This window comes from Anomaloglossus baeobatrachus, chromosome 1 (assembly GCF_048569485.1).
Source record: "Anomaloglossus baeobatrachus isolate aAnoBae1 chromosome 1, aAnoBae1.hap1, whole genome shotgun sequence".
NCBI lineage: Eukaryota > Metazoa > Chordata > Amphibia > Anura > Aromobatidae > Anomaloglossus > Anomaloglossus baeobatrachus.
In genome coordinates, this window is record NC_134353.1 from 577,228,556 (window position 1) to 577,241,247 (window position 12,692).

Here is a 12,692-nt window from a genome sequence, read left to right on the forward strand (position 1 = left end):
TTCGCAGAATTTAGGAGGCTAGGAGAGGGAGTGTTCCCCCTCTCCCAACTGATCATTGCCCCCATGACATAATCGCAGACTACCAACCATTGTTATGGCAACCCGAGGTCAAATAATTACCTCTTAGTCTGCCATAGCCTGTTCGACCATGCAAGGAGCATGGTCTAAAAGGCGTTCTGCCAGGATCATGGTCTAAAAGGCATACTGACAGATGTAATGCATTAAATGTAAGGATATCTCTCTAGGAGAAAAGAAGAAAAAACAATGAGCTTTTTTTAACATAGTAAAGCGGGCTTTACACGCTACGATATATCTAACGAGATATCGGCAGGGTCACGTTGTAAGTGACGCACATCCGGGATCGTTAGTGATATCGTAGCGTGTGACAGTTATGAACGAGCAGAAATACTCACCTTCTCGTTCATCGCTGACACGTCGCTCATCTTCTAAAAATTGCACGTCCTGTTGTTCATCGTTCCCGAGGCAGCACACATCGCTCCGTGTGACACCCCGGGAACGATCAACTGCAGCTTACCTGCGGCCGCCGGCAATGCGGAAGAAAGGAGGTGGGCGGGATGTTACGTCTCGCTCATCTCCATCCCTCCGCTTCTATTGGCCGGCCGCTGTGTGACGTCGCTGTGACGCCGAACGTCCCTCCCCCTTCAGGAAGTGGATGTTCACCGCCCACAGCGACATTGTCTGGGAGGCAAGTACGTGTGACGGAGGGTTACAGCATTGTGCGACACGGGCAAGAAATTGCCCGTGCCGCGCAAACGATTGGGGCAGGTGCGATCGCAAATACAATCGCATGACTAAATGTAACTTGTAAAGCAGCCTTTAGTTCAGTGTGACAACACTGAACTTACTTTGAGAGATGAAACTTACAATGGGAGAGATTTTTGCATGCACCTGAACAATAATGTTTGTGGGTATATAGTAATGCCAGTTATTGATCCAAAGATGGTGGAGTGCTGCCGATCCAGTTTGCTGCAAACGTTTCCACCAGTAGAACTCCAACAGAGAGATAGATTGAGTCCATAGATAGATTTAGTTGCCTCTGTCCCCAAAATTTGTTCTATGAATAGTAGGGAAACAATAGTCCCAATAAAAAGTCTGTTTAATAATATGTTAAAAATATGTAAAATATCTTAAAAACATAAATCATAATGCATTTTGGCTTTTAATAAGCCTTCATGAGGTCTTTATGTATATGCATTGCAATGCATTATACTTGTGATCAGAGTAATAAAAGTTTTAAGTCCCATATAGAAACAAAGTAAAATAAATGTAAAAATATTTTTTAAAAATCACAAAATAAAGAACAAGTAAAATGTAAAAAATACCAAAAAACACATATATTTATGTAAAAAAAAAAAAGTACACATATTTGGTATCACCGCGTCCACAACGACGAGTAGGAGAGCGGTGTTTCAAATATTACATGTTAATGTAGAATTTTGTCAAAAATGGTTGCAACATAATTAGATTTGTTCCACACAGCTATGATCTGTTTAGATTCTGCACCTTTTTTGCTACTTTTCTACAGAAATGCATTCATAAATATGTCGTACTTCAAGCTAAAGGTTTTCAACGCCTCCTTTTCTTGTTATTTTGTTAACATTTTGGCTCAGGTACTAATAAATGGTACAACAATGACATAAAAATAGATAAATTTGCTGTAGGTATTTGCAACGAGGAAATGGGCACAAACACAATGGTAAAGGCTGCTTTACACGGTACGACCGATTGTGCAATTTCACAATCGATCGTACCCGCCCCCATTTTTTTGCGTCATGGGCAAATCGCTGCCCGTGGCGCACAAAGTTGGTAACCCCCTTCACACATACTTACCTTTCGTGCGACCTCGCTGTGGGCGGCGAACGTCCACTTCCTGGAGTGGGAGGGACGTTCGGCGTCACAGCAACATCACACGGCCGCCGGCCAATGGAAGCGGAGGGGCGGAGATGAGCGGGGTGTCACACGGAGCGGCGTGTGCTACCCCGGAAACGATGAACAACTAATTAAACGATATTATGGAACCTAGCGAGCAGTACACGACTCACGATTTGTGAGCGATACTGCGTCGCTAGGAGGTGTCACACAGGCCGGCATCGCCAGCGATGCCGGATGTGCGTCACAAAAACCGTGACCCCGACGATCTATCGCACAATAGATTTTCTGGTGTAAAGCAGCCTTAAGTGTCCCCAGAGTGTTGGGAACAATAACATGATGTTAAAAGATGAAAGTTGAACCTGAAGGTCTCGGGAGTAGGTGCTAATGGAATGGAGAGGCTCATGTACAGTCTATGCATTTTTTACTATTTGACTTTAAGTTTTGACTTCATGATGGAAATACTGCTGAGACAGACAATACTAAAACTGCAGAGGTGTCAAGAAATACTCTAATACGTACAGCTGTTATATATATTTGTTATATATATTTTTTTTTTTTCTTTAATCACATAGGCAATACTGGACGTTGTGGTAAACCTGCAGTTTAGTCTGATTGAGAAACTGTGGCAAACCTTTTGGCGTTACTCTCCGACCACGACAGCTGATGGCACCACCATTACAGAAACTGGGTAAGTAAAGATGCCTTCTCTCCAGAATAGGTTAGGTTGTTCTTGATTACACAGTTTGTAGACTAAAATAAGCAGAATGTCATGTGCTGCCTGGATCCAGATTACTTAACAGTGTCGGACTCTGTTCACATTACAGAGTCCAACAGGCAACCTGGTCTCTCTTAAGTGCTCAGCTCGGCTGGACGTCGACTTAGTTGTTTCACTGCTCCCAGCCGTGCAGGAGTTAATCATTTTTTGGAACAGTGTGCTACCCTTCTAAGGCTGCTTTCACACATCCGGTTTTTGCTGAGCGGCACAATACGGCACTTTGTAGAAAAAACGCAACCGTTTTTTTTTTGCTGCCGGTTGCGTTTTTTTCCGCATAGACTTGCATTAGCACCGTATTGTGCCGCATGGCCTTGCGTTGCATCCGTTTTTTGCCGGATGCGGCATATTTAGCCCATGCAGCGGCCGGATGGAACGTTGCCTGGCACGTTTTGTTGTGCGGCGAAAAAACCGCATTGCGCTGGATCGATGCGGCGCAATTTAAAATGCAAACCTATGGATACCAAATGCGGCAAAAAACGCATCCGGCCGCCAGATGCGTTTTTTTGACCTGCGCATGCTCAGTATCAAGCCACATCCGTTAAAAAACAGACAGGCCGCATGGAAAAATGTATGCAACAGATCCGTTTTTTTCGCCGCATCCGTTGCATAGGTTTTTGAGCCGGATTGTGCCTGATGCAAAAAAACTGATGTGTGAAAGCAGCCTAAGAACGGGGTTGCTAATTACCTTCCACAGCTAGTCTCCTACTATTTAAGGCTGGGGAGTGTAATAGGAGGCCGCCGAAGATAGTTCCTCCTTACAGTTGCGATATCCCGGAGTCCGTGGTGATCCTCCATTTGGTGACCAGCAATTTGTTGTCTGCGCTGTATGAAAGTTCCCTGGTGTGACTTTCTCCCTCCCCTTTGGTTTATCCCTTTCAGTGTCTTTTTGTCTCCCCTCTGTGGATATTTACGGTGTGAGTGAGTTTCAGTTTTACTCCTTTTGTCTTTTGGGAGGTGTATTACATCGTGTCCTGCCCAATCCTGGGTTTGCGGTACTGGGGTATTAGGTCAGGGCTGGGCCTTGTCAGGAACCCGGATCTCCCTACCATTAAGGGTACCTCCAAGGTGAGGGTGAGCACAGGAGTCCCAGGGTTAGAGACAATATAGGTCTCCTTGTGTTTCCCGCTGAGCCCCTGTGCTAGAGTAATTCACTTACCCCCCAATGTGAGCAATATTTGGCCCCATTATATTATTCGCTATGTACAGAAAAAACAGCATCTCATCATTCTCTCAACAAACCACCCAGTGCATTGTTACATAGAAATACAAATAAATGTATGAATGAGGCTTATGTAATACTTGCATGTAGCTGAACAGTGGGCCCCCAGAGTCAGGGTTACTGGTGGGCCCTTGGCAGCTGAGTCCGACACTGAATAGCAGTAGCTGTAAGGCTAGGGCCCCACTTTGCGTTTTGAACCTGCGTTTCTGAAGCGTTTTGAGCTGCAGCGTTTTATGGCCAAATGGCTTGCGTTTTGTTTTTCCATGTTATCCTATGGAAATTGTGAAATTTCTGACCACACTTTGCGTTTCAAAACGCTGCGTTTAATTTGCATAATTTGTGGCAAAAACCATGCGTTCGAAGAAGCAACATGTCAATTGTTTTTGCCATTTTGGGTGCGTTTCGCTAACATTAAAGTCAATGAGAAATGGCAAAAAACAAGATTCCAGCAAATTCCTGTGTTTTACCTGCTTTTCCAGTGCAGAAAACATGCGTTTTGGACTTCAAAATAATGATTTCATATGTCCCTTTACACACATAGTCCGACAAATAAAAATAAGAATTGTAATAAATTATTGCTATTTTTCCATTAAATATCATATTACTGCTATAATTTCATTAAATGAATCTATTTTCATTCTTTTTCACAAAAATATAGATTTGTTTCTTTTTTTCCAATTTTTTCATTGAGTTTGACTATTTAAACTTTATTTAGCAGTGTCATGATGTTCAAAACGCATCTATCAAAACGCAGGTGTAAAAGCAGGTATAAAGCGCTAAAAACGCATCCAAAACGCGGTAAATACGCATGCGTTTTCAGCGTTAAATTTCTGAAAAAGGCAACTTTGGTCAAATCAATTAAGCCCAAAACGTGCGTTTAGAACTGCAAGTAGATAAACGTAAAGTGGGGCCCTAGCCTTGTACAATGCTTTTATATAGGACTTCATTTAAGGCCGTCTTATGTATTGTACTCATGTCCATGTTCTAGCCCATTGTCTCTATTTCATAGTTTATAGCTGTAGACTTCATTTTATCTCATCTTTTTATGACAGCAACTTGAGTGAAATGGAAAGCAGACTGCCAAAGTCAAAGTTGATTTTGCTCTGCAAAAACGAATCCATTTTGAAGTGGATGTGCAACTGTGACCACGTGATGTATCAAGCTCTGGTGGAGATCCTCATTCCCGATGTCCTAAGACCAATTCCTAGTAAGTGTTACAGAATGCGTGCGGCGATCACCAGCCCAGATATTGGAAAGTGGATTTGATTTTAAGGAGGAATCAAAGCAAGAATTACCTTTTGATATGTCATTGGGACATATAAGAAAATCACATCTGTGGACGTCTCCTACTTTAGATTCTACAAAAAACATTTTTAATTGGAATTTTTCAGCAGGTTTTTGCTATGTAATTGGAGAGCTGCATGATGTAGTGAAATAGAGTCTGATTCCAGGGATGTTTCAGCTAGTGGACTGCTTAGTGTAATTTTGATAGAATCTCTGTTCCGCTACTGTGGATGTAGCAGTGCTATGACTTCTGTATAACTCCACCTACTCCATTGACTGGCAGCTTCATGTGTACATTGTCAGTAAGCTGCCAATAGCTGGTGTTGGCGGGCCTGACTGTGTAGCACACGATACCTAGTCCGGCAGTAATATCCCACTGCTAATAAAACAGTGATAAAACTACATCAAGCTGCTGAGCAAGTGACAAATCCCTGGAATCAGGCTCTCTGACCCGATGTTATGCTGTTCTCAGATTAAATAGCAAAAACCTGCTGAAAGATTCCCTCAAATTAGAGTAACCTATCAGAAGAGTTGGCGGTTTTATATGCAGCTTAGCAGTCATAGCACTGCTACATCCTGTTGAAATGTCTCTTTTAAAGGGAATCTGTCAGCAGGTTTTTGTTACCTAATCTGTAAGCAACATAATGTAGGCAAGGAGATTCTGAATCTAATGGTGTGTCACATAGATGAACATGCATTTTTAGTGCATTTACACAGCATAAACATATCAAACACATGTAATCCACACCTACCAGGAAGTATAACAAACAAAGCAGCTTTATTTAAAGGGAACCTGTCACCAGTTTTTTCCCTATTAAACCAAAAATATCACCTTGTGCAGCTCAAGGGCTGCATTTTAGGAAGGTGCATCTTGTTCCTGGCCCCCCTTGCAGACCCCTAAAAGAACTTTATAAAATCTTACCGCTTCCTATGCAAATGAGTTTGGTTGGCCAGATGGGCGGGCTCCAATTCGGCTCCTGTCCCCCCTCTTGCCGCTCTTCGCCGTCCCCCAGTCATGATTTCCATGGATGATGCCGCCCCACGCTGCTGGAGTCTCGCACAGGCGCATTTCGCTGTTCCCCCATCGCGGGGCTGAGCATAAAGTTTCCCTCACGTGAGCACCGGTGATGTAGATGCGCAGGCGCGAGATTATGGGCAGCGCTGTGTAAGACCTCACCAGCGTCATCCTCGTACCCGCATTAGCGTAGCATTAAATGGCCAAGACTTGTCAATGGGTGCGAGAAAAAAATTGGACCATCCATATGCCGGCCAATATTTATGGATCATCACCATTCTGTAGCACAGAGCACTATGAATGGTCCTGAAAATGATTGTAGAAAAATAGCGGCTGAGAAAAACAATGGATTGCATACGAATGGCATACGGATAGTAGGCAAGGAAAAATTGCACTGCATTTTAGTCGCAGGATATATGGGACACCAAACAGATTTCACTCGTCCTACTATTCTGGGTGAAAATCGGAACTATGGTATTTTTGTATCTGCAAAATATGTCAAAAGGAAAAACCATATAAAAAAATCACAATATAGACTCAATATTATATCACATTATCGGGCTACACACATATACTACATCGTCTTACATAGGACTCTTGGAATATCAATTGGAAAACTCAAAACAGAAAAATTATTTCTTTTATGCTGGTGTCGTGAGTTCTGTGTTTTACAAGATATATTGTATCCCATACAGATGTGGGCGGCACGGTGGCTCAGTGGTTAGCACTGCCTTGTAATCCTGGGGTCCTGGGTTCAAATCCCACCAAGGACACCATCTGTAAGGAGTTTGTATGTTCTCCCCGTGTTTGCGTGGGTTTCCTTCCAAAGACATACAGATAGGGAATTTAGATTGTGAGCCTCAATGGGGACAGTGTTCCTGATGTATGTAAAGCGCTGCGGAATATGTTAGCGCTATATAAAAATAAAGATTAGATTTTTTTTTTATTTCACCCATAACTCTCTGTGAATGATCTTAACGGACCTAGCTATGCCTTGAATATATCAGTGTAGATCCTGCTGCTCCAGTAGATAGGTGATAACTTTCAGACTAGAATACCCCTCCATGGAGTTTTTCATAATACTAATACCGGTATATTATTATTACATCATGCTAGCTATTTCTTAACAGATTGCAGTTCACATCACAACCACTGGGTGGCCACACATTGACAAAGCATGTACATATCAAAAAATATTGACAAACACAATGTTTTTTTATTTTGATCATCTCACATTTCTCATCTATGTAGAGTGAAAAAGGTAAGGAAGGATACAGCTGTATTCTTCAATTACAGGACTAAATACAATGTTGAATCTTTGCCATTGTATGGGTAATTTATTCAGTTAAAGTATATATAGTGTTAAAGGGAATCTGTCAACAGGTTTTTTGCTACCTCATCCGAGAGCAGCATAATGTAGAGACAGAGACCCTGATTCCAGTGATGTGTCACTTACTGAGCTGTTTGCTGTCATTTTTTATGAAATCAGTAGTTTTTCTCTGCTGCAGTTACACAGAGCTCATCAATATACTGGACTACCTGGCTGCACACCAAGTAGTCCTCTAATGGTAATTATTTTATCAAAACTACACTAAGCAGCCCAGTAAGTGACACATGACTGGAATCAGAATCTCTGCCCCTATATTATGCTGCTCTCAGATTAGTTGGCAAAAACCTGGTGACAGATTGCCTTTAAGTCTCGCAGTAAGAAAATGCCAGCCACATCTATGAAATGCCTTTTCTGTATTCCAGCCTTTCATGAGTCCAGCACAGTGGTGATGTAAACCTCATACAATAGCGCCAATCTTCCAGGCATTTCTAGTATGTGTCACATCATAGTCCATACAGGGTAGAACATCAGTGGGACAATAACTCCTAACCTTGATTACTTTATTCTATTCATATTACCTGATGTATGGGTATAGTCACACATTCGCTGGCACTGGAGCTGGCACGGACTCACTTGCCAATACTCCTACCTAATGCTTGGCCAGCGAGTGCTAATCACGCACTTTGTGTTGCTAAAACATTTTTCTCTGTAAAAACATGTGCACCATCCATGTCATATGCAGGTAATCTTACTAATGGGGATTACAGATAATCTCCTTTTTCTTCCCATGAATGTAGTATTTGTGCTTCCAGCTTACTGGTTACAATATTTGGTCCTTCCAGTCATTATTTTGCTGCAGCCTGTGTCTGTATTCTGCCCATGAGCCAAGCAGCAGGAATTTGAAAGTCAATGTGATTTTCTGAAGAGCAGTAATCCCAAAGAACCTTGTGGCAAACAAAGCTGCTTTGAATTGATGTGCATGTCTGCGCTGCGCAGGACTTATTACATGCTATATAGCACAGAACAATTTAACGCCTACGGTTTTCCACTACATGAACAGACTCATGACCTTCGCCTGCTTTCATATACAGAACAGTGGTGATGGGTAAATGCTCAGCGACCTAGTCTAATGTAAACCTTCTGCATATTATGCCAATATGGTGAAAAACGCAGAAGGAAATGTACAGTATGTACGGTGTTGTAAATCACACAAGCAGGGAATTAATGAGGACCTGGCACGGGTCCGGGTAGGTCAGCATCCCCATAATATATTATTTCTGCATCACGTTTTCTTTGAATTTTTGTCATGACGTTCCTCTATTATTCCTACTGGAAATTGATTAATAAATTAACAGCTTGGGCATGTGTCACTACACAAGATAAATCTAAAAACAAGCTGGAAGACAAAGGAATGCAAATAGGGTCTTATCCGGGTGGGAGGAAGGGGGTAAAGCTCTGATAAGGGCTCACCTTGAAGGGTTGTGACAGTCACAACTACTGAGATAGTGTACAACACAGCTGCTGCATCCCCACGTGGAAGGTAAATTCAGGACGATGTAGAAGGGTTAATGCCGCACTGCCAAGAATGAGAGGAAACTACAAGAAAATTTGATTGTGATTTTATTAACGCGTTTCGGAGATATCGCCATCATCACAGGTTATTTTGACCTGATGAAGGAGCTGACATCTCCGAAATGTGTTGTTAATAAAATCACCATCAAATGTTCTTGTAGCTTCCTCTCATTCTCAGCAGCGCAGCATTAACCCCTCTACATCACCCTGAATGTTCACTTGGCCAATCAGTACTGACAGTATCACCGATTTGACAAGAGGTATGGTAAAATTCAGTTTTCAATTTATTCATACATTTCCAGTAAGAATAACAGGGGAATGGGAAAGTTTTGTTTTGGTTTCTTTATTTTACTTGCTTTCATAGCACAATTAATGCCACAATGCTTTACAGATACATCATCATCCCCAATGAGCGTATAATCTACACTGTGTGCAGAAGTATTAGTGAATATTTTCACCATATCATCATTTTCATGCAGATTTTCCAGCTCCAAGCTGTATAAAACTGAATGCTTATTGGGTGAAGCAGATCAGGTGATGTGTATTTGTATAATGAGGGACAGTGAGGCCTATGGATATCAACACCCTTTATCAAGGTTTGCAGAATTATTAGGCAGCTTGTTTTCCTAAGGAAAATGGGTCAAAATAGAGATTTATCTGACTCTGAAAAGTCAAAGAATGTTAAACGTCTTGCAGAGGGATTCAGAACTCTTGAAACTGCCAAGATATTGCAGTGTAATCACAGAACCATCAAAAGTTTTGTGGCAAATGGTCAACAAGATTGCAAAAAAATGTGTTTAGAAAAAATGGTTCACATTAACTTGGAAATTGTCATGGTTCGCCTCCCCGACCACATGGCTAGGGGGCGGAGCCTTCTCTTGGGCCTCACTTCCGGACCCTGGATGCCTTAAAAGCTGACATTTCCAGTGAACCATCACCGGCTATAAGCTTAGCACTGCTTTGCCTGTGATTGCTGGTCCTGTGAGTGATATCCTGATCTGTCTGTTCCTGTGCCCCCGTGCCCTTGTCTGTGTTCCACCCCCTGGTCGTCCCTCCTGTCCTCTGTCCCCTCTCCTATTTCCCCACTTGGTTGCTTCCTCTGGTTCTGACCTTGGCCTGACTTTGACTCCGCTTCTGCTCGTTCCTTCGATTCTGCTTCTGCCCATACAGTGTTTGACCCAGCCTTCCAGACTATTCCTCGCATACCCTGCAGTTCTGCTTCTCAGCTGTGCTGTGAGGCAGTGTATGAGAACGCTGTGTATTTACTTCCTGGTTCTTGTTGCTCTGTGTAGTGTCTTCTGCTGCAGAGCTCTGGCTCCCCCTTGTGGCAGCTTGTCAGAAATACTTGAGAAGAATTAAAAGTGAGGGGCTCATTATCCTCCAGTGCTGTCATATTTCAGAAACAAAAACCTCTATGGGGAGGCCCAGAGGTACAAGATTTTCAGTGCTCAGAGACATGGCCAAGGTAAAGAAGACTGAAACCCAACCACCACTGAATAAGACATATACAGTATATCACAAAAGTGAGTAAACCCCTCACATGTTTGTAAATATTTTATTAGCTTGTTTCATTGGACAACACTGAAGATATAACACTTTGAAACAATGTAAAGTAGTCAGTTTACAGCTTGTATAACAGGGTAAATTAAGTAAAAATGGCCAATTAGCCATTTTTCCTCCCCCATGTCATGTAACTCATTAGTATTACAACAAGGTCGCAGGTGTTAGTGGGGAGCAGGTGTGTTAAATTTGGTGTCACTCACACGCTCTCTCATACAGGTCACTGGAAGTTTAACAGTTTTGGCACCTCATGGCAAAAAATTCTCTGAGGATCTGAAAAAGAATTGTTGCTCTACATAAAGATGCCCAAGGCTATAAGAATACTGCCAGCTTCCTGAAACTAAGCTGCAGCATGGTGGCCAAGACCATACAGCGGTTTAACAATACAGCTTCCACTCTGAACAGGCCTTGCCATGGTTGACCAAAGTAATTGAGTGCACGTGCTCAGCGTCATATCCAGAGGTTGTCTTCTCTAAATAGACGTATGACTTCTGCCAGTATTACTGCAGAAATTAAAGTGTTGGGGGAAGGATGGTGGTCAGTGTGGCAATGTTCAGACCATATGCCGTACACTGCATGAAGTTGGTCTGCATGGCTGTCGACCCAGAAAGAAGTCCTTTCTAAAGATGTTGAACAAGAAAGCCCACCAGCAGTTTGCTGAAGATCAGCATACTAACCACATGGATTGCTGGAACCGTGTCCTTTGGTCGGATGAGACCAAGATAAACGTATTTAGTTCAGAAGGTGTCAATCATGTGTGGCAGTAACCAGGTGAGGAATACAAAGACAAGTGTGTGTTCCCTACAGTCATGGTGGTGGGTGTGTTTTGGTTATGGTTTGAGGCTGCATTAGTACTCCCGGCTGTGGGGAGCTACAGTTCACTGTGTCATACTGAAGCAGAGTATGCTACACTAACTTTCAAAACTGAACCACATCGCAGTATTCTAACAGGATAACGACCCCAAACACACTTTGAAGAACACCACTGCCTTGCTAAAGCAACTGAGGGTAAAGATGCTGGCCTGGCCAAGCATGTATTCAGACCTAAACCCTATTGAGCATCTGAGTGGCATCCTCAAATGGAAGGTGTAAGAGCAAGGTGTCTAACATCAACCAGCTCCGTGATGTCATCATGTAGGAGGAGGGAAGAGGAGTTAAGTGGCTCCTTTGGAAGCTTTAGTGAACTCCATGCCCAAGAGAGTTAAGGTAGTGCTTGAAAATATTATTGGCAACATGAAATATTGAAAACGTGGGCACAATTTGGCCATTTTCACTTAGGGGTGTACTCAGAATTGTTGCCAGTGGTTTAGAGATTAATGGTTATGTTGAGTTTTTTCGAGAGCACACCAAATTTACAGTTACACAAGCTGTACACTGACTACTGTACATTGTATCAAAGTGTGATATCCTCAGTGTTGTCCCATGAAAAGATATAATAAAATATTTATAAAAATGTGAGGTGTACTCACTTTTGTGATATACTGTAAGTGGAAATGGCTAGATTGGGCTAAGAAATGGTTAGCCAAGCTGTGGAATACTGCGATGCAAGCATTGGATATTTTCCTGCATAAAAATGATGTTTTCCTTGAAAGATGGAGACTTTTTCCAGTACCACTGCTTGAAGAATGTGACTACCAAAAACTCTCAGTAGGTTTGTGAGTTAATTTTGATTCCATCTTCATCCTGAAAAGGTCCAACAAGCTTATCTTTAATACTAGCCCACAGCAGTACCCCACCTCCATCTTGTTGGTGTGTGAGTTAAAGTAGAGGTCGGTGCTCATTACTGATTCAGTCATAGGCGCATCCATCTTGTTCGAGTCACTCTCATCTCATCTGTCCATAAAACTTTTGAAAAATATATGTCTTAAGATATTTCTTGTCCCACTCTTGACGTTTCAGCTGATGTGTCTTGTTCAGTGGTGGTTGGGTATCAGCCTAAGCTCTGAACACATTGTACTTTTAGGCATTCTGGGAAGGTCCCAGTTCTGGAAATGACAGCACTGGAGGATAATGGGTTCCTGGTTGTTTATGTATGATTCTTCTC

General features: G+C 42.4%; 1 protein-coding gene across 2 annotated transcripts in view; it reads left to right on the forward strand.

Moving 5' to 3' along the window:
• Window positions 1-12,692, forward strand: part of RFX3 (regulatory factor X3) — a 406,064-nt gene that overhangs the window by 363,559 nt on the left and 29,813 nt on the right. For both annotated transcript variants that reach the window (XM_075317604.1, XM_075317613.1), the window contains exons 10-11: window positions 2,466-2,581; window positions 4,940-5,094. In XM_075317604.1, the coding sequence (XP_075173719.1) occupies window positions 2,466-2,581; window positions 4,940-5,094 (271 nt within the window). The remainder of the gene's footprint in view (window positions 1-2,465; window positions 2,582-4,939; window positions 5,095-12,692) is intronic.